The sequence below is a fragment of the Pteropus medius genome, unplaced genomic scaffold (genome assembly GCF_902729225.1).
Source record: "Pteropus medius unplaced genomic scaffold, Ma_sr-lr_union100, whole genome shotgun sequence".
NCBI classification, from domain to species: domain Eukaryota; kingdom Metazoa; phylum Chordata; class Mammalia; order Chiroptera; family Pteropodidae; genus Pteropus; species Pteropus medius.
In genome coordinates, this window is record NW_024349519.1 from 16,408,920 (window position 1) to 16,431,350 (window position 22,431).

At 31.6% G+C, this 22,431-nt stretch overlaps 1 protein-coding gene and 1 pseudogene across 15 annotated transcripts in view; both read left to right on the plus strand.

Annotated features, from left to right (window-relative positions):
• Window positions 1-22,431, plus strand: part of C2CD5 (C2 calcium dependent domain containing 5) — an 80,119-nt gene that overhangs the window by 11,414 nt on the left and 46,274 nt on the right. For 12 of the 15 annotated variants that reach the window (XM_039882504.1, XM_039882503.1, XM_039882509.1 and 9 more), the window contains exons 4-9: window positions 3,197-3,368; window positions 5,422-5,517; window positions 7,752-7,907; window positions 9,074-9,272; window positions 14,245-14,396; window positions 19,312-19,397. In XM_039882504.1, the coding sequence (XP_039738438.1) occupies window positions 3,197-3,368; window positions 5,422-5,517; window positions 7,752-7,907; window positions 9,074-9,272; window positions 14,245-14,396; window positions 19,312-19,397 (861 nt within the window). Of the gene's footprint in view, window positions 1-3,196; window positions 3,369-5,421; window positions 5,518-7,751; window positions 7,908-9,073; window positions 9,273-13,045; window positions 13,264-14,244; window positions 14,397-17,502; window positions 17,695-19,311; window positions 19,398-22,431 lie in introns of those variants that run through there. The other 3 variants (XM_039882515.1, XM_039882516.1, XM_039882517.1) reach the window with 3 other exon arrangements.
• Window positions 5,873-7,720, plus strand: LOC120618576 (leucine-rich repeat-containing protein 34-like; annotated as a pseudogene).

Consider the following 22,431-nt stretch of genomic DNA (forward strand, 5'->3'; position numbering starts at 1 on the left):
GGGGCGTGACTTCCCACCATGACCTGTCCAGTTAGGAATTTCTGATCAGATCGCTCTGTGAGGTTACTTTCCTCACTGGACTTGTCAGTTATATCACAGAAACCTTTTTCATCCACAATCATTTGGATGATTTTTTCTTTTTCTCATAACCTAGAAATGATTAGAAACAAATGCTCTTGGTCAATTACATCATTTTTGCAATGGTAGAAGCAGGCAGCCTTTATGTATTAGTCATTTTCATATACTATGACATTAATATTTAAGAAAATGGATATTTCATTATATTGACTCAATACTGGTAATTTTTAAACGTACAAAGTACTCAAGTAGCTTAGATAACTTCAAAAAATAATATATTTGTACTTTTCTGGAATAAGGGGTTTTAGTAATATTAATGAGCTTTAGTAACTCAAGTTACTAGCCATTCCTCTTATAATTTCCTAATTTTACTTTCTGGCTAGTACTCCTAATAAAAATGTAGATTGTTTGAAATGTGTCCTTAAACTTTGTGTTTGTAGTTACAATTAATTATACACTTCTTTTTTAATCTTTTATCAGTTGTAAATTACATTCAGTTATATATGTCATGAACTCTCAAATAAAACAGATGTTTAATTTTCTTTCATGTAAACAAAATATTGAGCCAGGCAGTGTCAGGGTATTTTTAGTAGCTCCATGGAGTGATTTGGGACCCAGGTTCCTTCTTTCTCCTCCGTCGTCCAGTGTAGCCTGTGGCTTCCATACTCAGGTCACTGTAGCCTGACTCCAGATGAGCACCTGGAGTTTCAGTAATCACATCAGTGTTCTAGGCTGGAAGGAGCTGGAATAAGGATAGGGCAGGAGTGGCTGTGAGTTAACATTTACATTTTAGCTGAGCAAACCGTGACTAAGAAGTTTTTCCCACTAAATAGAGTTCCTGAATCCAATTCCAGTGTCGGGTAGGAGTTCCCCCCACATCAACAAACAATTCTCAAACACCAGCAGGGTATCTGAGAATTCAACTCAATTCTGACGTTGTCTACCTGGAGATAGCATCTGATTCCACAGATATAGGGCTTAGTCCCATAAGATTACCCTCTACTTTAGATGCTAGTGCAAACCTAGGCTCTTAATTGTGCTTCTGACTGGTTTGCTACAGATTGCAGGCTCCCACCACTCCTTCCTCTTGGGTTGGATTACTTCGCCCAGCACAGTGGCATGGTAACACGTGGACGCATTCTGCTTCCCCAGTGCGTAAGCTCTTTGAAAAAGGACCAGCAAACTCTCCTCTTCGGTTTTTATGGAGACTTCATTTCATAGTCATAATTGACTAAGTTGTTGATCATTGGCAGTTGAGTTCAGTCACTAGCACTTCTTCCCTCCCCGGGAGTTGGGGGCTTGGGACTGAAAGTTCCAAACCTCTAATCATGTGGTTGGCTCTCCTGGCAACCAGCTCCCACCCTTGGGTGGCATCATTAACGTAACAAAAGATGCTTTATATCATTCTTAACACTTGGGAAATTCCAAGGGTTTGGGGAGCTGTGAGCCAGGATGAAGACCAAGTATCTTAAACACTTAAAACATTTCTGAGAAAGTCTTAATTAAAATTAATTCCTGAACTTCTCTATTCCAATTATTCATATAATTTTACACACACACACACACACACACACACACACACACACACACACACACATCTCATGAACTATTTTCTAGTCACTTAGTTAGTATGGAGCCCTATAATGTAAGGGAAGGGATACCTTAGTGTCCCCTGAGACAAGATGATAGATAGATAAGGTGAATGTTTAGATGGATAAATCAGTGTACACAAAAATGTTGTTAATGGTTAGCTAGAAATTGGAGGGTTGTCTTTGGAAGAATGGTTAATGGCTTAGTTTATGACTCTTTACCTTTTGTAAATGTATAGCTCATGCATTAGTGATAGAGAAAATGCCATTGATGACGTTGATAATTCAGAATGGATTGGAATTCAAAATGATTGTTATATTTTAACCTTTCATTATGGAAATTTTCAAATATGCCCAAAAGTAGATTAGTATATTGAACTACCTGTGTGTCACCTACCTTTACCTACCTAAACTGTCTATATTCAGTTCTTGTTTTATTTGTTCCCCAATGCCCCATTTTTTTGGGGGGGGGCGCATTTTAAGGCAAATTCAGGACATTATACAATTTGATCTATAAATTTTAATTATTTCTTTCTTATAAAGACTCTCTTTTTTAAAAACAAATCATCCACTCACATTATCATATAAATGATAGCAACAATAATTCTTTCATGTATTTTAATTCTTAGAATAATCTTCAGAGGCTGGATTGTTAGCTTAAAATCAATAAGAAATTAAATAGGGGTTGGAGAAATGCATAATATTTATAATTAAATTTAAAAATTGAACCAAAATATAAGGATGCAGGGATAACACTTGACCAAAGAATATATAATGAAAGTATAGAGATTTTAACCACAAGCTCTATCTTAATTAACAGTATGTATGTCTGCTGTAATGACAGACATTCATAGACTGCATTTAAAAAATATATTTTAGTTATAATAATCCTTTTGTATTATTGCCTAGTCTTATTACTACATATTATATTGTGTTCTGTCTAACCACTATATTTGATGAGGAATACTAGAAATTATAGGTTGGCATGGTGTCCAGAGGATGGCAGTTAAAATAGTGAATATGTGTGTCTTCTAGGAGTAAGAAGTCTTTTTTTGCCTTGTTTTTTGTTTTGGGCTGCTGTAGCGGAATACCATAGACCGGGTGTCTTAAACAATAGTGTTTTATTTCTCACAGTTCTGGATGCTGGGAAGTCCAAGGGTATCACCATGGTTGGGTTTGTAGATGGTTGGATTTCTTGTTGTGTCCTTCTATTGTAGGGAGAGAGAGAATCTCTCCCTGTTTCTACTTATAAGGATACTAAACCCATTAATAAGGGCTCCCAAAGGCCCCATCTCCAAATATCATATTAGGGATTAGGGTGTCAACATTGAATTTTGGGGAGACATTCAGTCCATTGCATCTCCATTGTAGTCCCTCTCTTTGGCATAGGAGTTACAACTTTTTGTTTGCTTGTTAATTGGACTTTTTTTTTCAGAAATAAGTAATCTTTTGCATTTGCTCTCTCTCTATATGTATATGGTAATGAAGATTTTTAAGTTATAAGATTTAATTTTAAGTTATATTTTTAGGTGGATGATGAAGATTTACAAGATGAACCTTTACAAATCACAGTTCTTGACCATGATACTTACAGTGCAAATGATGCCATTGGTAAAGTGTACATTGATATTGATCCTTTACTCTACAGTGAAGCTGCAACAGTCATCTCAGGATGGTTTCCAATTTATGATACCATACATGGTAAGGAGTATATTTTAAGAAAATAAATAATGAACTTTTAAATTATCCTTAAAGACTTTTGTGCTCTTCTTGGTGGTTTTAAAATATATATCTTTAAAAGATGTTTTCTTTTTAGATGTAGTAGTAAAGTATTGTTGGTAGAATTGTCACTTTTCTGAACATGATTTGAAACATAATTTTCTGAGCTAAATTGGTGTAATATAGTAAGTGCGTTATTTAAAAATCATCTCATTCATACTCAGTACCTATAACATTTTCAAACTGTATTTCATTAAGCTAGACATTATAAAGATTTGCAAAAATGCAACACAGTGCCACTCATTAACATTTTTGTTTTCAAAATAGTTATTTTCATTAAAATATTGTTTATATTAACATATTTATTACTTTAAATGCAGTAATAAGTAAATTTTTTTTAATTCTCAATTTTAATTTATAATATGGTAAATATTGATAGATATGAGCCACATAAACAAACTCTTTGAGGTCTTCACTAATTTTTGAGATTTAAAGGGGTCCTGCAATCAAAAAGTTTGAGAACTCCTGGCCTAGAAATATGCTGTCTCTTTAGAATGGTAAATGAACCCATAAGGAACTGGCAGATGCTTCTATCTGCAATATTGCATCTTTCTGCTTATTTTACATTTTCGACCTGGCAATTCCATTGGTGGTCATTTTTTGTAAAAAATATGTTTGCTTAGATTTATTCATGTTTATTACATAGGTATGTATATGTTATTTGTTATTGTAATGTATGCTATTTGTATTCTGTTATTATTTACTAATGTTTAATTGGTAAAATAAATTGGAAAACAGCATTTGCTTAAATAATTTAGAGCATATATAGACCATAGTTGCACAGCCAGAATAGAAAGCATATTTTCAGAATACAGTGGCATAAGAAAATATGCATGATGTAATATGAATTGCAAAACATTATTATAGGATGATCCCAAAGTTATTTAGAAATAAGAGAATTGCATATATGTGTTATCATTGGATAAATTGGCAGAATACATGATAAAATGTTTATCATTAGATAGTTTTATTTCTGGACTATAATTCTGCTTTTCCTCTTTGTGCTCTTTTGCTTATTCCATAGTTTCTAGAATGCTTATCTTTGTAATCAGGAAATAAGATTCAGTCAAGTGTTTTATTACCAGTAAAAAAAGTCACTGGAGAATCTGAGCTTGGATTAAAGGCAGTAGCTATATGAGTGAACAAATTTTTCAAACATTATATTAAATATTATTTGTAATTCATTTAATATGTTATGTGGGCCCCTTGTTAGGAACATAATCTCTTATTATTTCACTTGGTAAATGAGCAAGTCTTCTTAGAAGTTATTCCACCATAAGTATGAATTTGACAGGAAGGTAGGATAGTCAAATAAAAAGACCTACCTTAATAAATATTCAGAGATAGAGGCTGGGTCATTTTTTTTCTCAGAGCATTTTCTGAAAACCCCTTTTTTTTGGAATTTCTTAACTTATTACTATATATTCATTGAAAAGAATAAAATTTATTTGTGTTAACTCAGATTCTTGCATTAGTTGTTAAGAGCATTTACTCTGGGATAATAAAGATCTGACTTTTAATCTTGGCTTCACCACTTACTGGCTATTGACGCTATGCAAATTATTTAACTTTTATTAAACTATAGCTTCTTTCTCTATAAAATGAGGATAATAATACTACAGAAATTACCTCACTGGGTTGTTGTAAGCACTGTAAGGTACTACTTGTAAAACATTTTAGAACATTACAATACTCGGCAAATATTATCATCATCAATTTAAATAGGATTTCTTTCCAGTTAGATTGGTTCAAATAGAGACTTGTGGTAAAAAGGAAAATTATTCATTCTTTAATACATACATGTTCTTCAGAAAATTTAATAAAGAAATTACGTAGAATGAAAATAAGAAACAAAGTTAGCATTGCTATTATGATCGATATATTATTTTAAAATCATTAATTGGCATTTATTTGCTTACTTAATTATACTTTATTTTCTTAAGGTAGAAATTTGATTTTCCTTTTGAAATTATAGGTATCCGTGGAGAAATCAATGTAGTTGTCAAAGTAGACCTCTTCAATGATTTAAATCGATTTAGGCAGTCATCATGTGGAGTCAAATTCTTTTGCAGTAAGTAAATACATTTTATTATTCATTTAACAGGAAATTTAATAATTAATAAATTTGGGGAATCAAATTAATGTTTTAGAAGGCTAGTGGAAAATGTATTATACTTTGGTTTTAATGCCAAAGAGAAAATTGTTAATTTTTCAGAAACAATTGCTGTAGCTCAGAGGACTATTTATCTCATTCTAAAATAAATGATATCTAATTTTTTCCAAGTTCATAGAGATTTTTGTTAGGAAAATTTATCGGAGAACATGTGCTCATGATTTTCATGACAATGCCACTGTGGCCTTTTCCTACTCCTGCCCTTTCACCAGCTGCTACTCCAGCCTCCACTCTGGCCTACTTACCAGCATGATTAGAAGGAGTAACATTAAACATCGCCAGTAACAGTTACTAGAAAGAGTAACAGGTGAAGATTTTTGGATTCTTTTCAGAATCTTAAAGGAGAATCCATATATTAATGAAACAACTTAATCTCATATACTTAAACCTTATGTTTTATAATATTGGGCCTCAAGGTAGAGAATTGATTGTTAGAGCTCCCTACCTGAGAAGATAATTCAGATACTTTAGAATGACTGGAAACAAAATTGAAAATAAAGGTGGAATGTTTTTGCTGCAGTGCTACAATTAATTCGTCTTAGAGAAGTTTTCTAGATCTGGATGACTTTTATCTGGGAAGGCAAAATGTGATAGCATTTACTATATAGTCTTAACTGAAAACCAAACAATTAAGGGAATAAACCTGAACCGGGCTATCCTTTTTGACGAACAGGAAGAGTCCACAGTTCACCTAGGCCACATGTGGAAAGAATATCACTCTTTATTGAACTATATATGCATAAGTATATTATAAAAAATTGTGGTATAGAACAGGTGTTGCACCGTATCTGAAACATAGCCTATGCTGCCTTTATGTCAGCTGGTCGTTAATAGTCAGCAACAACATAAAGGGAGAAAGACTTGTACTTTCTCAGTCAATGAAATCAAGTTTCATACTCTCAGAATTCATTCACACAGGCTGTCTAAAACTAGACAACTCAGATGTGGAGCCGTTTGTGGTAAATGGATGCATGTGTGTCTTGCAGAAGTCTCCTGTGGCTTTAAAAAGCATAATTGTTGGACATGAACTTATCGGAGAGCTTGCAGCCACTCATCTAATGCAGATTTTTCCCTTGTACCAATAGGTCAATCTATGAAAAACAAGCTCAGAAATAATTTTCACATATTTGTTTTACTACTTTCACAGAAATTAATAATTTATTGCCGATTAAATTTCATAAGTTAAAACAAGTTACTTTTGTCAAGCATGTAAAAGATATGACTATATTAAACTTTGTATAATTGTAAAATGGAAAAAAGAAAAATCCAGTAGTATTTTACTCTAATACAAGACACTGAAAGATAGGAGCAGAGCATTATAGCCAAGCACTGGTGTTATCCAGAATTACATAGGCTTCTACAGGAATGGAGACCCGTGAAAACCATGCAATATGGATTGAAATCGGGCACATCTAGGCAATTCATAGCCAGTCTGGATTAATAGAGTTAAAAGCTCCTAAGTGGTTGAATTAGCTTCAAGGTGCATGGAGACTAGTTTGATGTAGATGTTCTCAGGTTCTCCCCTTTTTGAATCTGACAAGATCTTATTTAAATTCCAATGACATTTGTTGTCCTACTTATTAAATGGATGTGTTAAGTTGTACAGTGAGTGCTGAACCAGTTAACCACATGACCATGGATTATTAGAAACTTCAGGGCTCTGTGATTCCTCAGATTATGTCAGAAAGGTAATGGTTTGATTTTTGAGGCTGCAGTATGTAGTATACAGAACTTTTTCAAAGAGCTTTGAATAAGTTTTTTGTATTCATACCTACTTTCTACCTATTTGTAACAATCAGCTAGCTGACTTTGTTTTTTGAACTTTGTATTCAATGCTGTTTAAGAAGTCCATCGATGGTTTCTAAATTATACAAATACAGTTTATATCGACTATGCTTACATGAGAGAGGTGAGAGGTCTCGTGAAAGAAAATGATTATTTCTAAGAATGAAATGAAACTTAGAAGAAGACTATTTGATTGGAAGTATTATTATAATTACATTGAGATTATTATAGTAAAAAGATGTTCTTGTACTATATATCCAAAAAGTAAGAACTTAGTTGTACATTTTTAAGAAATTGAATTTAACCTTTTGATAAATAGAAGCATAATAGACAATTTCTTTTAACAGCAACATCTATTCCAAAGTGCTATAGAGCAGTAATAATTCATGGCTTTGTAGAAGAACTTGTGGTCAATGAAGATCCAGAATATCAATGGATTGATCGAATTCGCACACCAAGGGCATCAAATGAGGCCAGACAGAGACTCATTTCTTTAATGTCAGGTATTTAAAAAAAAAAAAAAAACTTCATTACTGATTGACTTCATACTTCAAATATTTTCACTTCCTTTTGACATGCTACGAAATTTTACAGTGAAGATTGTAAATTGTAAGTGACTGATTCTCTACCCCTGGCCCCATCCTCCTGAACACACATTACGTTGCCATCCTGTAACAAGAATAAATCTGAATCAGAAGCTTATAGTTCCTTCTTCACTAGGTAGTAAAAGGATATTGTGCTCATGAAGTGGCGTAGTGGAAAGTGCCCTGAGCAAGGAAGTAGGAAATTGGGTTCTAGTTTTTCTCTCTCTAGCATTTATTTATAATCATAGTTTAGGTAATTGCTCTAATGCTTTTTGTTCAAATGTTGCTTTTTCATAGTCCTTCTCTATTTGTGGCTCCTTCTACGCCTCCCTGCCACTCCTAATCACTTTTCTTTATTTTTCTTTGAAGAATGTATTTATCATCTAAAATTCATATTTTTGTGTACACACATAGACAATAAATCAGTGTAAATATTATATTTATATATAATAAATTTATATTTTTAAATAGAAAATACAAATATATTTATACTTATTTTAATATTAAATTAATTATATTGATATTTATAAATAAGTATAAATAGGTTATATTCATTTAATGTGTATTACATTTTTAATATAGTAAATAATATATAACTATATGTATTACATTCTACATATGTATAGTAAATGATATGTAATCATATTGTATAAGTTATTATTATATTAGACTATATTATGTTGCTATGTAGTATATGCTATATTTATATTATATTTAATACTTATATTTGTTTACCTGTTTTTTTTCTGTTTTCTCCCACCATTGTGTAAACTCCACCAGATTTGGGGCTTTATCTTTCTAGTTCGTCCCTGTATCTGAACTCTAGTATGTAGAAGGAGTAACGCCAAGCACACAGTACACAACCAGAAATTATTTGGTAAATTAATGTATGAATGAATGAAGCTTACCTGCCACATCTGTAAAATGTAGCTAATAATATCTTACTTCCCTGAAAGTAGGAGTATTAACCAGATAATCTTTTAGGTTCCCTTCAAGTTCTAAAATATCTATGATTTTTTTAACTCTTTTTATTACTATCATATCTAGTTTTATATTATGAAGCAGAATGTTTTCTTCTTTTGTAGGTGAACTGCAGAGGAAGATTGGCTTGAAAGTACTTGAAATGAGAGGAAATGCTGTCGTCGGATACTTACAGTGTTTTGATCTGGAAGGCGAATCTGGGTTAGTGGTGCGAGCCATAGGAACAGCGTGTACTCTGGATAAATTAAGCAGCCCAGCAGCATTCCTTCCTACGTGTAATTCTCCATCCAAAGAAATGAAGGAGTAAGTATGAATTAGTGAATTGTTTTTATGGACCTTTTTATCTTTTACCTATATATTTTCATTTGATTTGAAACATTTTAGCAGTGTTCTTCAACATACCTTTTTTTGCTATGGTGATTTTTCTGATTAGAGATGACTGTCTACATTTGACACTTAAAACTGTTTAGATATTCCTCATATTTATAGTCTTAAGAAATTTAAATTAAGTAATGTAAAATTAAACTTATTCCAGATCTTTAGACACTGTATATCTAAAGCATAAAATGAATATTTATGTGTTGTGTGGAATTTTACTTATTCTTTTGAGAATGCTTAAAAGTTAAGACCAGGGTATCTCCTTTTTCTGCTACCCTCCAGCTTATCTACACTGCCTGATGATTCAATTATGCTTATTATTAGCAACATATTATAGAAAGCAGGAGAGGTTGACTTGTGCATGAGTCTCAAACTCTAATGTCTACAGAGGCCAAGCAGTTTATATAAATAAAACAATTGGGTATAATTAAATAGGTAATACTGGGGACTGTGTAAAGCAGGTGTTGGCAAAATTTTTCTGTAAAAGGCCAGATAGTAAATATTTTAGGCCCTGGCCACATAGTTTTATCTTCATTTTCCAGAAAAAGGAGTTTGCTGATCTTGCTCTAAAGGAATTTAGACTCATATATATTCGAAAAAACTGTGTGTGATCCAACAAAAATTTCTCTTGGCCGGATTGGGCCTATGTGTGTTATCATTCTAAATTGGTGGTGCTGTCATATGATTGGGGTAAGGGGGACAATCCTGTTGGGGACTAGAAATGCTGACTATTCTACACAGCAAAGGACAACTCCATCCTAATGCCAATAGTACTTCCATTGAGAACCACTGATGTAGAGATTCTTCTAGATCAAGGGTCAACAAACTTTTTATGTAAATGATTAGAAGGTACAGGTAAATAATTTAGTCTTTGCTAACAGCATCTACTCAACTCTGCTGTTGTGTGAAAGCAGCCATCACCAATATACAAATTAATGAGTTTGGCTGTGTTCCAGTAAAACTTACTTCCTTACAAAACAGATGGCAGGATGGATTTGGCTTGTAATATGTAGTTTGCTGATTCCTCTCCCGTATCATCAGGGAGTCAGAATTCTGTAGTCAGAAAACCTGAAATGTTTTCTAGTTTAGCAGTAGTCTAGAGAGGTTGACTAAAAAACAAATTTTTTTTAAAACGACATTTTTTAAAATGAGATTTTCCCGTTTATCTTAAGCTTATTCTTTTTGTTTAATTATTTCCTTTCTTATGGCATTTAGTTATTTGGATTAAATTTTAGTCACAAGAAGGAGAGCACATATATTACCTAATTTTATTTGGAAATAGGTTACAAGTATAATAACTTTTAAATAAATTGGAAGAGTAAATTTGCTTTATGTTCCATTTAAAATGTGTCTTAAAAAGATATAAACTGCCTGCTGCTACAGGTAAAGTCAGATTGCAGGGGTAACTTTTTGAGAGATTCAATTTTTTTTTCTCTTTCCATAGTAAAGTTAAGTAAAGACTAGAGTCTCTCCTTCTCCTGCTACTCTCCAGCTTATCTACACTGCCTGAAGCAGTCTGGTTTTTGCAGCTGTGATGCGTAAAGTTTTCCTCTTTTCACTAAATTTACTAGTGGAATGAGAAAGCTATATTACCTTGTTAGTGCCTTAGAATGATATGTGAGTCAAGAATAAGTCTTGTCCGCATCCAAGAAGTATTTCAGTAATGTAAATTTTCTAGGATTTTGTAAGTTTTCTCCTTTTCTAATTTTGTTGTGGCTGTTTGCTTTAAATTGTCAAATACTCATACCATGAAGAATTTAAGTTATTTCATTAAGATTTTCTGAAAGGTATGTTACTACACATCATGATAACTTAAAAAAAAACCACCAATAAAATACCTCAATACTCAGGCTGCTTTATTTCAACTAGCTTCTTTGTATTGTTGATAATGAGTCCATTTGAGTGCTAGTTTAAAATTGTTTTATGATTCAGTTGATTCTAATTATTCTGATATTATAACATTATGGATTCTAGACAGAAATTGTATAAAAAGGTAGTTCGGAATATATTTCTGTTTGAATGGATTTAGTACTAGAAATACCACTATGGTATCACTTACTGTATAGCAGCCTTTCATGTAAGGAAACGGATAAGAATTAGAACTCCACAAATACATTAGGGGATGCCCCAGTGTATTTGGATTTTAATGTGATGTCATAATTTGAACATTTTACAATGTTTATTTTATTTTATTCATTTTATTTTATTAATAGTGTGTTCTCCTACAGTTGTTTTTTTTCCTTTTAAATGTTCAGTGTAATGCACAAATATAAATCTCTTTGGTGTTTCCTAGCTGAATTATTTTGATGGTAGAAAGTGCATTTAAATATGATTTATTGCTTCTCTACTTTAGAAAAAAAGTACTTTCTAAAAGACGAGCTATAATTTCTCCTCTGTATGGCACTGATTTTTAGGCTTTTTAACTTTGTTAGTTACATCAACAGAGAAAGAAAAAACATAAAACCACTCAGTTGTTTGTATGCAAGTAAGTCACCAGTGAGATGTTTGATTTTTAATAGTTATGTTAAACACATTTTTAAATTAGCAACAAAAGTAGAAACATTTATTCTATTGTAAAATCAGTGATTTTTCAGAAAATAGTCTGTAGACCCTATGAAAGACTATGATTGCCAATTAATGATAGCTCATGTTTGAAACTTGACAAATTTTGATTGTTAAGAATGTTCCTTGGGCAATAGAAAAGAACAAAAGGCCAGGAAAAGTTAGCTTCTTGGCTTGCTCTTAATTTGAATTCTTAAAAAATGAGGATATGATAGTTTTTCAGTATATTCGTGTTTGATTCTTCTCACCTCATTGTGCATAAGGGAAAGCATTGCACAGTGAAATAATTGCTAATTTGAAGTCTAGAATTCTTATATAATAAACCTGTTTTCCCCATTCAATGTAACTGTCCTCTTAGCCTAATTTCTTTGTGAAAAATTTAAATGTTATATATGAATATATATCTGTATCTGATCTAAATGTATCTATACTTGTGCAGATGTGGTCCAATGCAGGATATAAGTTGATATCTTAGAAAATTTCAATTCAGAGGGTAGTTTAAATAAATTCTGTTTAACTTTAAATAATATATTATTCTTTTTGAGAGCTAGTCAAAAATCATTTACATTGCTTTATTAACGTGTTTTTTTTTTAAAAAAACAGTTTTCTTGTTTTCCCAGTGCAATCTGGTTTTAAGCTATATACTTGGTATGTTAAAATATGGAATGTTTATATCTGCTTATATCCATTCAGTTCACTCATTTCTGTTTATGTTGTCATTTTTTATATCCTTAAGTACCCCTATCTTGAGATTCTAGACACAGTTTTGTTAAACTTTCTTCATAGAAAAAGTAATTATATCAGCAATTATTCATATGTCAGTTTCAAAGGTAATATAAGAACTTTATATTTGACTTTTCACTTTTATAGGTGTTTTCTCCCTAAAATATTGTGTAGTAACTTCTATGGTGATCAAAATAATAACGAACATTTTAAAGAAACTTAAAATCTAAATCTTAGTCTTTTTAAAAATTTAATTCCACCGACAATTCTGCTTGCTATTTTTTTACTCAGTCCTAATTTATTAATCTGATCTTTTATAACTATATCTAAAGAATGAATATTTAGTTTTTTAAAAAAAATTTCAATTTGATTTTTTGCATGCTAGGGATTAAAAAAACAATTCCTCTCCTCTAACTAAAGCTCCTTTGAAATTATTTTAACATAACTTTGCTATCTGTCGAATGTATTGTTTTCTTTTCTTCCACTTTGACCACAAATTCCCTCAGGTCTCCGCTGGTTCATCCTCCAAGCCACGGATGCCGCTCGACCCACAACAGCCCCATTCACACTGCTACTGGCTCACGACTTACTCAGAACTTCTCTGTGTCTGTTCCCACTCTCATCTATACTGGTACGAGACTGCTCAGACTCCGGAGCTGGGGAAGGCAGGCCACGGGCAGAGTGGCTGCAGAGGGCAGGCAGGCAGGTAGCATAGGCAGGTACCACAAGTCTTGGCTTCCTCCTTTTCTCACTTGAAGTCCAGCTGCAGTGAAAAAATCTTATATTTAGCCAACAGAGTCTCTAACTACATGGAAGTTAAAGTGTTCTTCCAGCTTCCAAAGTCTCTTCCATAGATCCTCTAAGGACCCTATCTTGTATAGGTATACTCTGTGTTTTTAGGAGAATCCTCCAGTATGTATTTTTGCCATTATAACTACATATGGTTAGAAATAAAATTGAAGATTGGATTCTAATAGCTGCCAAAGTTTCTGATTTGCTCATTTTCTTGGTGTACAAAACTTGTTATAGTAGGATCTGTTTCATTCTGTGGAAGAGAGCTGTTGGAAAACAGGTAAGCCATTATTCTGCGTAAAATGCAATGTTTCTGTGTAGCTATATTCATTTCCCTCTCTGCTGTGTTTTTAGCTGTGGCACTCTTGATGCTATAGGATAAGGAAACATTTTTCTTTTGAAGATATTTGTGTGTGTGTGCAAATATAAAAACAACTGTGAATATTTACACACACAATTTGCAATCATCATTTTTTCATTTGCAACCTAAAAAAAAGCATCGTTTATTTGAAAGTATTTTCAGTCATGTATTTATTCTTTTTGTTTACTTCTTTTAATATTTTTTACTCCTTTAGTCTGTCATTTCATTCTTTTTTCTTTTTTACTTGGCTTCTTAACTGTTTCAATGCAGATAATTATTTATCTGAAGAATGATGAATGGTTAAACAGCAATTGGTTGTCTTTGGCCTCATACCCAGCTCCACACTTAAGAAATGACTGTTGGCCCTGCCCCAATACTTTCCGGGTGTTTGGATCATGCTGCCTTCATCAAGTCCTCTGGCACATGATTACTTAATATTTCTCCACCTTCTTCTGGCAGGATTCCCTTCAATGAAGAGCCCAACCCCAATACTCACTCATCAGGACCCTCAACCCCTCTGAAAAACCAAACTTATTCCTTTTCACCTTCCAAGTCCTACAGTCGACAGTCCTCTTCTTCTGACACAGATTTGAGTTTGACACCCAAAACTGGTAAGGCGCTTCCACCCACCTTTTCTTTATTCTTTTTTTGTTTTTCAAATTTGTTTCTGTTTCATATTAGCTTTCCATCCAAGCCTTTTTTCCTGTTTTTGGCATTTAAGTTAAAAGATAATGTGAATACTAATTATTTTCAGTTGCTACAATTAAAATATGAAAATTTCGTGTAGTTCAAAAATTATCGTGTTCAGAGATCTACATTTTGTCGATTTAATCATAGTGTAGATGTGAAGTCCAAGATTTTTTTGTATGTAGATACTTTTCATGCTCAAATTAAGAGGAATAACATTTTAAAACATTTGAATACAAAGTAAGACTAGTAGCTTGCAGTCCTCATGCAGTGTAAGCATTTTGAATTAATTGTTTCTATGTCCGAATTCTAAGATTTTATTATGAAAGAAATATTAAGAACAAGTAGAATGGTTATATTGGAGTATATATAACTATCAATTAAGTTCTTGTTATTTAAAATGTTTGGTTTTGCTAGTCTTACTTTCTAGATTAGAAAATAGCAGTTTTGCTTTACTTATTCTTACGTATTTTTCAATGTATGGAATTTATAATTTTTCCTTGTGTATTTTGATAATCTTTGAGTTTTTATAAATGTTTTATGACAAAAATTGATAAAAAATTAAACTAATTCCTTGCTCCGTAAAATAGAATTAACTTATTAATCATGAAATTAATATTCTCAAGAAAAATAAACAGTAAACAAAGCATTTAAAAGTTAATAGTTTGTAATTTTTGTAAATAGTATTTTTGTCTGGCAGTTTTTTTGCCAGATTGGTGAAAACATTTTGCATAGTTCATATTTTAAATTTATCTTTAATAACCTTATTTTTATGTTAGACAAGAAATTTATAAAATGACCTCAGATTTTACAAAGGCAATGAAAAGAAGTCTAATTCTAGAAGCACTGCTACTTCCAAAGTAAAGATAGAACATTAAAAACATAAGCCTGGAAATTTAATATCTATTTTAATGTCATAATATGTAAAGATAATCCGAATACCTAATTATTTAAAAAGAACAGCTTTATTTTTACATATATGTAATAACAACATCTAAAAATAAATGATATTTGATGACAATGCCTGCATTGGCATGTGGCATCTTAACTAGTCACGTCATAAAGTGGAACCATTCAAATTTTAGTGGGTTTTCATTTCTTTTTTTTTTTTAATAAAGAATGAGATTCTGGCCTTGAATTTATGACAATCAAAACAAGAAAGACTTAATGTAGTATTTGAAGAATAAGTTTTCTTAAAAATATTTTTGAAGCTCTGCCCATTGGCTGTTTATTTGTATATTCCAGGCCACTTTCATATATTCTTATCTTTACTTTTCTTTGCCATACCACAGATACATTTTTGAAAGTATTTCTTTGGTCTTTCTATTTCTTTTTTAAAAATTCATCATAAAGGCCAAGCCTAAAGAAGATTGTCAAGTAATAAATTAACTGAAGCTCTTCTCTTAGCTTTCTAGTAAGCAGTCAGTTGTACTATCAAATGAAAATTGTTTTGCATTTTGTTTCCTAGCTCTGCATTTTTAGTTTTTAAAAATTCATTTATGAGGTTATTATTCCATGTATTTCTATATTTATAAGCTACCTCCAAATAAATAATTTTCTTTTGCCTATAATTATTTGCAACCTCAGTAGCATATTTGTAGGATATTAGTCATTTTTAGGCCTTTGGCTTTATCATGAGTCCCTGAAAATTTTCAAATACTCCAAAGGAGCATTCTCATTTCTTGTGGAGATTTAAAATGACAAAATTATGATTGTTCTAAAATTTCTGAAACTAATTCAGCATGTATTTCATGACTCTCTGCCTTCCGATTTACCTATACAAAAAAATCAGTCTCTTGAGAAATAGAATAAATAAGCTGATTATGATTGATTTATTATATGTAAACTGGGGAGCCAAAAATAAAGTTAATAAACCCTAGATTGAGGAAGTTGTTTTTTCCATTGGTAGTTAAAGCTATCACCTGTTTTTCAGATAGGTCTTGTTTTTAAAAAATTCGGTCTGTGGCCATGCTACCCTGAACAAGCCCAATCCTGTCTGATCTCAGAAGCTAAGCAGAGTCGGGTCTAGTTAGTACTTGGATGAGAAACCACCTAGGAAGACCAGGTGCTATAGACGTAAAAAATAAAAAATAAGGGATTGTAAGCTGACAAGGTTCTTGCAATCTATGAGGTCAACCAAGGGTTGCCTTGCCTAAAAAAAAATTTTCACATTGATTTATTTCTAATAAATTCTATTTTTTGACATTTTACAGGGTTTTTTTCCCTCCATATTTTTTCCCAAGTACTCAACTAGTCACAGCAGAATTTTAGAATGCTATTAATAGGATATTGATTTGACACCTAACTCAAGCTAATTTTTACTAAAAAGTCGGATTTTAACCATGTATAGTTTTTGAGATCCAGAGGTTATTTGGCTCTTATGTACTCAGATCTTTGTAAATGCAAGCAGTACTATGGTCAGATTTGAACAGATAAAATTTTAGAGGGAAAAGTATTAACATACATCTTGAAATTAGAAAGAAGTTAATATTTTATTTAAAATTAATAATGGCAACTGCTTAAAGTGGTACTGTTTGATTTTTGTGTGTGTGTGAGTATTCAGTTTAAATACTCATAAGGGATACGTTTTAGGAACATTCGAAGAACTGTGCTTTACCACTTTAAATAAGTGTTTACATTTGAGGCAATAAGTTTACAAATTTACAAATTTGAAAGATGTGATATGTTTTAACCTTACACATTCTTAACAAAAAAGGGCAGGCAATTTAAGTGTTTTTAAGAAATCAACTAAAAGTGATTAGAATGGCGTAAAATCTTATATTAGTGGTTTAAAAAATTTTAATAAATGTAAAGTTTGTAAAGGTTTTGTTAAGGTTTAGACTATGCCTTTTATTTATATTACCTTGGATAGATGGTCTTGCTAATGACTTTATATGCTTAGTGTAATTTGTGTATGCATTTTAAAATTCATTTTTACTGTTATGTTTTGCTTCATCATTGCTTTCCTTATCCTGCATTTTCTGATCATCTTCTGAATCTACATCTTTTCTCTGCTACTTTCCTCCACAGCACCTTACCCACAGGGGCCTAGGATTTACCTGTATCCCAGCTCCCCCTTTCTCTCTTGTGGGTCCCTTCATCTTAAAAAGTCCTGTCTCCTCCTCTCGGAATCTAGCCTTCCCCCTCATCATTCTAGCCTTGTCAGCCCAGTTCTGAGGAAAAGTGTTTCTTTCAGTGAAGAGCTGTTCCTGGCTGCTTCTGGTAGGATCACATTATGTCAGCTTTTAATCCCTTTATTTTGAATCATCTTTGAAAAAAATTATTTCATACTACAAAGAAGTAGTGGGTATTTTTACACAGGATGTACTTCTTATTTTTCTTATTGGCAGACAGATTTAAATGATTGGAACTATCATGAGGACATGATTGAGGATTACTTGATGGATAATTATGAATATTCTGCTAAAATTATTTTATATGTTAAAAAAGTTTTATGACTAAGGACATAGATATGCATGTTTCCAAAATTATTAGGTTGTCATTACTCGAGTTTGTGTTTTAGATGCTTTACTTTCTTTCCCTTTACACCAACTCTATTCACATTGGACCTGTACCATCATGTTGCTAAACCATATGGTTACATTAATAAATTATTCTGTTTGAATCAGTTTAAGTCTCATTTTGGTAATATTCTTTCATTATTTTTTTCTGTCCATTGCTTTAATTTTCAAATTATTCTGCTGTATTTTCTGATATTTCATTTATCTCTATAAAATTACATTTTATTTTATGGCTTTCAATATGCTTCATATAAAGATCTTAGTTTCATTTATATGTTTAGTATTGTATAGTCTCAAAATCATGTTTAGGTTACTGCAAGAAAAGTATATTTCCTTTTTTATTTTTTAAATAACAGAATGGGACTATACATATGCTAATCTTGTTTCCTTATCCAAGAACAGCTAAAAATGTAAAAGTAAATTAATTACATTTTTAAGTTATTATAGTAAATCTGACCATTGTATCTTCAGTTTGAAAGGGTGGGATTGAACTTTTAACTCTATTCTGTAGAGAATTGGCTTCTCACCTGTCCCTTGCTTTCTATAATTCTCTGACCATGGTTGGTCTATTGGTATTATCAAAAGAATAAAGTAAGGTAGGGAAAGAAATTTAAAATTAAGCCCTTAAAAAATACACCGAAGAGCTTGGGAAATATAATTCTTTCATCCATAATTATACATTTGTGATGTGTCTATTATGTGTCTGTGATTTTTAGTTATGTAAAAAAATTATGTTGATTTTTACAAACGAATGTGGAAAACAATGGATATCATTATTGTTTTGTCATGAATGTTTAGGAATGGGAAGTTATCAGAAAATTGATTTCACTATATTTCAAAATTGCCTAAAATTCATGCTCTTTAGAGGATTTTGGAATATTTTAAGTCAGCACAATTAGTGCTTTCCCTTTCTGTATTTACTTTTAAATAAACATTTAATATTTCTCATTTCTTTTGCTATTCTTAAATTAATATAATAAGTAATTGGTATTATCTTGATAATTATTGACTAGAAAACTCATCTTTTAAAAATTGAATGTTATATAAAAATTCCACACTTTAACATAATTTAAAAAAATTTAAAGCAAATTAAGTCTAAAACTAGTTGTGATCAATAGGACTTTGACATCTTGCTTTTCAAATAAACTTTTTGAATAAAATAGGGTAAAATATGTGCTAATTAGTTGCCATCTCAGATATTTTATATGTTTGGATCATTTTAACAGATTTTGACTCATGGTATTTATGAAGATGAATGCAGTTAACCTTTATGTTTCTATAGTTGTTTTTTGGTTATTTATGTACTGATGTTCTGTAGGAATGGGAAGTGGTAGTGCTGGAAAAGAAGGGGGGCCATTTAAAGCTCTTTTGAGACAACAGACTCAGTCAGCACTGGAACAGAGGGTAAGAGTCACTCAAGATTCTTTATTCTTATACTGTCAATGTGGTTTTATTATCATGCTTCCACTAGTACTTTTCCATACTAATTTTGGTTATGTACCTGTAATATTGTAACTTCAAAGTCCAATATGTATTTAAGGAATCAAAGTAATTTGTTTATGAATAGTTACTTGTAATTTGGAATAATTTTACAACTATCTTTTCTCCTGTCTTTTATTAGAAATAGTCCATTAAGAAATAACCATTGAATGATGAAATCATTTCTAATTTTGCATTAAAGTTATATAAAATAAATCGGACATTTTTCTAGAAAAATATTTTAGTTTTATTATATTAAAATAATTCTTTTGTATATTTATACATTTATTTGCTGAGATTGTTTTTATTACTGGCTAATCTAAGGATAAGAAATGTACAGATTTCATATTTATACAGATTAACATAAATAATGTAGTTATTCAGTATGTGAGTATATTTTTATTGTAAGTTTAATATTTTATTAAATATGTCAAATAGGAAAATGAATAGTTAAAGTTTTTGGATGATTTTTCTCTTTTTATTTTTATTTTTGTATAAACTTCATTGCTAAGGGAGGATCGCCTCATAGGTTCTGTAGAAGGCGGGTATGTTTCTGAACATGTGTGAGAGCTTATTTCTTGTATTGGTAGCTTTTCTAGTTTTAATATTGATCATTTAAGTTTTATTTAAGCTTTTAACAAATGTTGCCAGCTTTTGTTTTCTTTTCATAACGCAGTTTGTTTCTTTTTTAATTTAGTAGCACTATGAAGCTCATTTTTTTTCCTACTTAACTAATATAGTGCATGATTTTATATGTCATGTCAATTACTTTAAGGCACATTTCCATAGCTCTCATTATGTCTGATCGGAAGTTATAAGCATTTATAGAATTTTTTTACAAGTTCTATTTTACATTAGCATTTTAAAAAAAGATGAAATAACATACGTGAAAAAGGATGCATTTTATAAAACAAAGGTATTTCTTTTCTAGAGATTGGCTTTTAAGAATACTAGTGGTTTTCAGATCCTATTATTATAAACAATACAATTAATTTTTTTTTTTTACTTTCTTTCCTTGTGCTGACGATATCTGTGAATGCACTGTTTGCCTTTTAGACAAGGCTGAAGAGAGCAGAGGTGAACTAAGCAGAGTGATGAGACTTTAGCTGTACCCATTTCTTGGTCTTATCCTCTATCAAGCAGCAATTGCCTTTCAGCTGCACTCACAGCTTGCAGGCATAGCGATTACTGCCACCAGAAAGCCCACCTAAACATTCAAACTATCCACTGAAATCAAATATAGAGAAAGACTAAAACCATGGAGGGTCAGAGTGAAGGTGTGTGTCTACTTATCATTTCTTAGTCTAGAATGCTCTTATACCTCCTCCTCCAGTTTTATATTCTCTACAGAGTCCTTCACACTGGGAATATTTCCTATAACCTAATTATCATTCTAGAATTCACAAGAACAGAAAAACTTGGGTTGCCTTGATATTCGATATAATGAGAATTTGCCTGTATGTTGTGCCTGTGACTTAACGCTCTGTACTAAGTAAAAACTTATTAAAGCATCTAGCTTTAAAAGAAAGAAATCTAATCAATGAAAATTGTTTTGGATTTAGTTTGGATAAAATTTGTTTTCAAACATGCTTTAAACATTCTTAAAATTTTGGACACATTAATATGCTGGACATACATTACTAGATAATCTTAATGGAATTAACAGCAAAGATGTAGAGAACTATAGTTTTCATTTACAACTTTGTAAAATCTGAGTTAGTAATATATTTACATAAGCTAACCTTGAAGTCACAGTTACTTGAGTTTATAAGACTACCTCTCTACCCCGTGTATGAAGTAAATAGAAAAAGCATTATCATCCTATTCATCTGTGGCTGCCATCAGTGTGGCTTTGTTTTGGGACAAATTTATACAGAAGTATAAAGAATTCTCCCCAGTTAAAGAGATATGCTTAACTTTGGAATGTATATTTTTCTTAAATAAAGAAACCTAATTGACTTAGTTTAACCTCGTGTTTCCTAATTATATTTTACCATGGAATCTTTCATTTAAATACCTGTTACTGAGGAACACACTCTGGAGAAACACTGATATAAAGCAAACTCTTTTAATAAATTCTGACCTTTTTAGAAGTAGAGGTAAAATTATGTAATAAATCATAGTAGGAATCTGGCATGGAGTTTTATATCTAGAAAGTTACTTTGATCTCTTGGAATAATAAAAAGAATATTTGATTAAAAATAAACTATTTAAACATCTTCTAAGAAAAAATCTTATTTAAATCTTAAAAATGATACTCTCCTTGTGTTCTTAGAATTTTCACCTAGCCTGTCTTGAGCACATGCTACTAAATAGATTTATGCTGTATGCACTTGGTTTATGTCAAAGCATCAACATATGAAGTCTTATCTAGGTACCACAGGGCAAGACACATTAAGTAGAAGAGCTTCACAGAGACTTTGTCTTCTACAGTTCCTAAAATTTTCATCTAAACATTAAAAGTGGGATATGCTTGGGCTGATCTTAAGGAAGCTGTTCTTTTCAGTGGAAGAGAACTTATAAATTCATCAGCTATAATAAGAGAACAGAAATTAAAATCAACTTTTTAACTTAGTGTTTTAACCAGAAATGACAAAAAGCCAGATGATAAGGTTTGTTGCTCAGAAAGAATCTAGTCTGTCTCAAACTCAATTTTCACTTAAAAAAAGTGGAGATAATAGTGCCTCCCTCACAGGATATGGGAAAGTTTTAAAGCGTAGTTTTAAGGTACTTTGCAAAGGCTGCTGCCTTGTAAGCACTCCATAGTAGTCACTGGGGAGGATGATGGTGATGATAGGTGTTTCACATTTGGCTGTAGGTATCAGCATAGCTCTTCTGAGAAGGTTGTTTGAAGATGTAGTTTTGGTAAAATAACTGCCACTTTTATTTGGGTTAAATTTTTTGTGTTAAAGTGAATGGATGTGCTGATTGGACTAACTGGGGACATGTAGGACAGAGG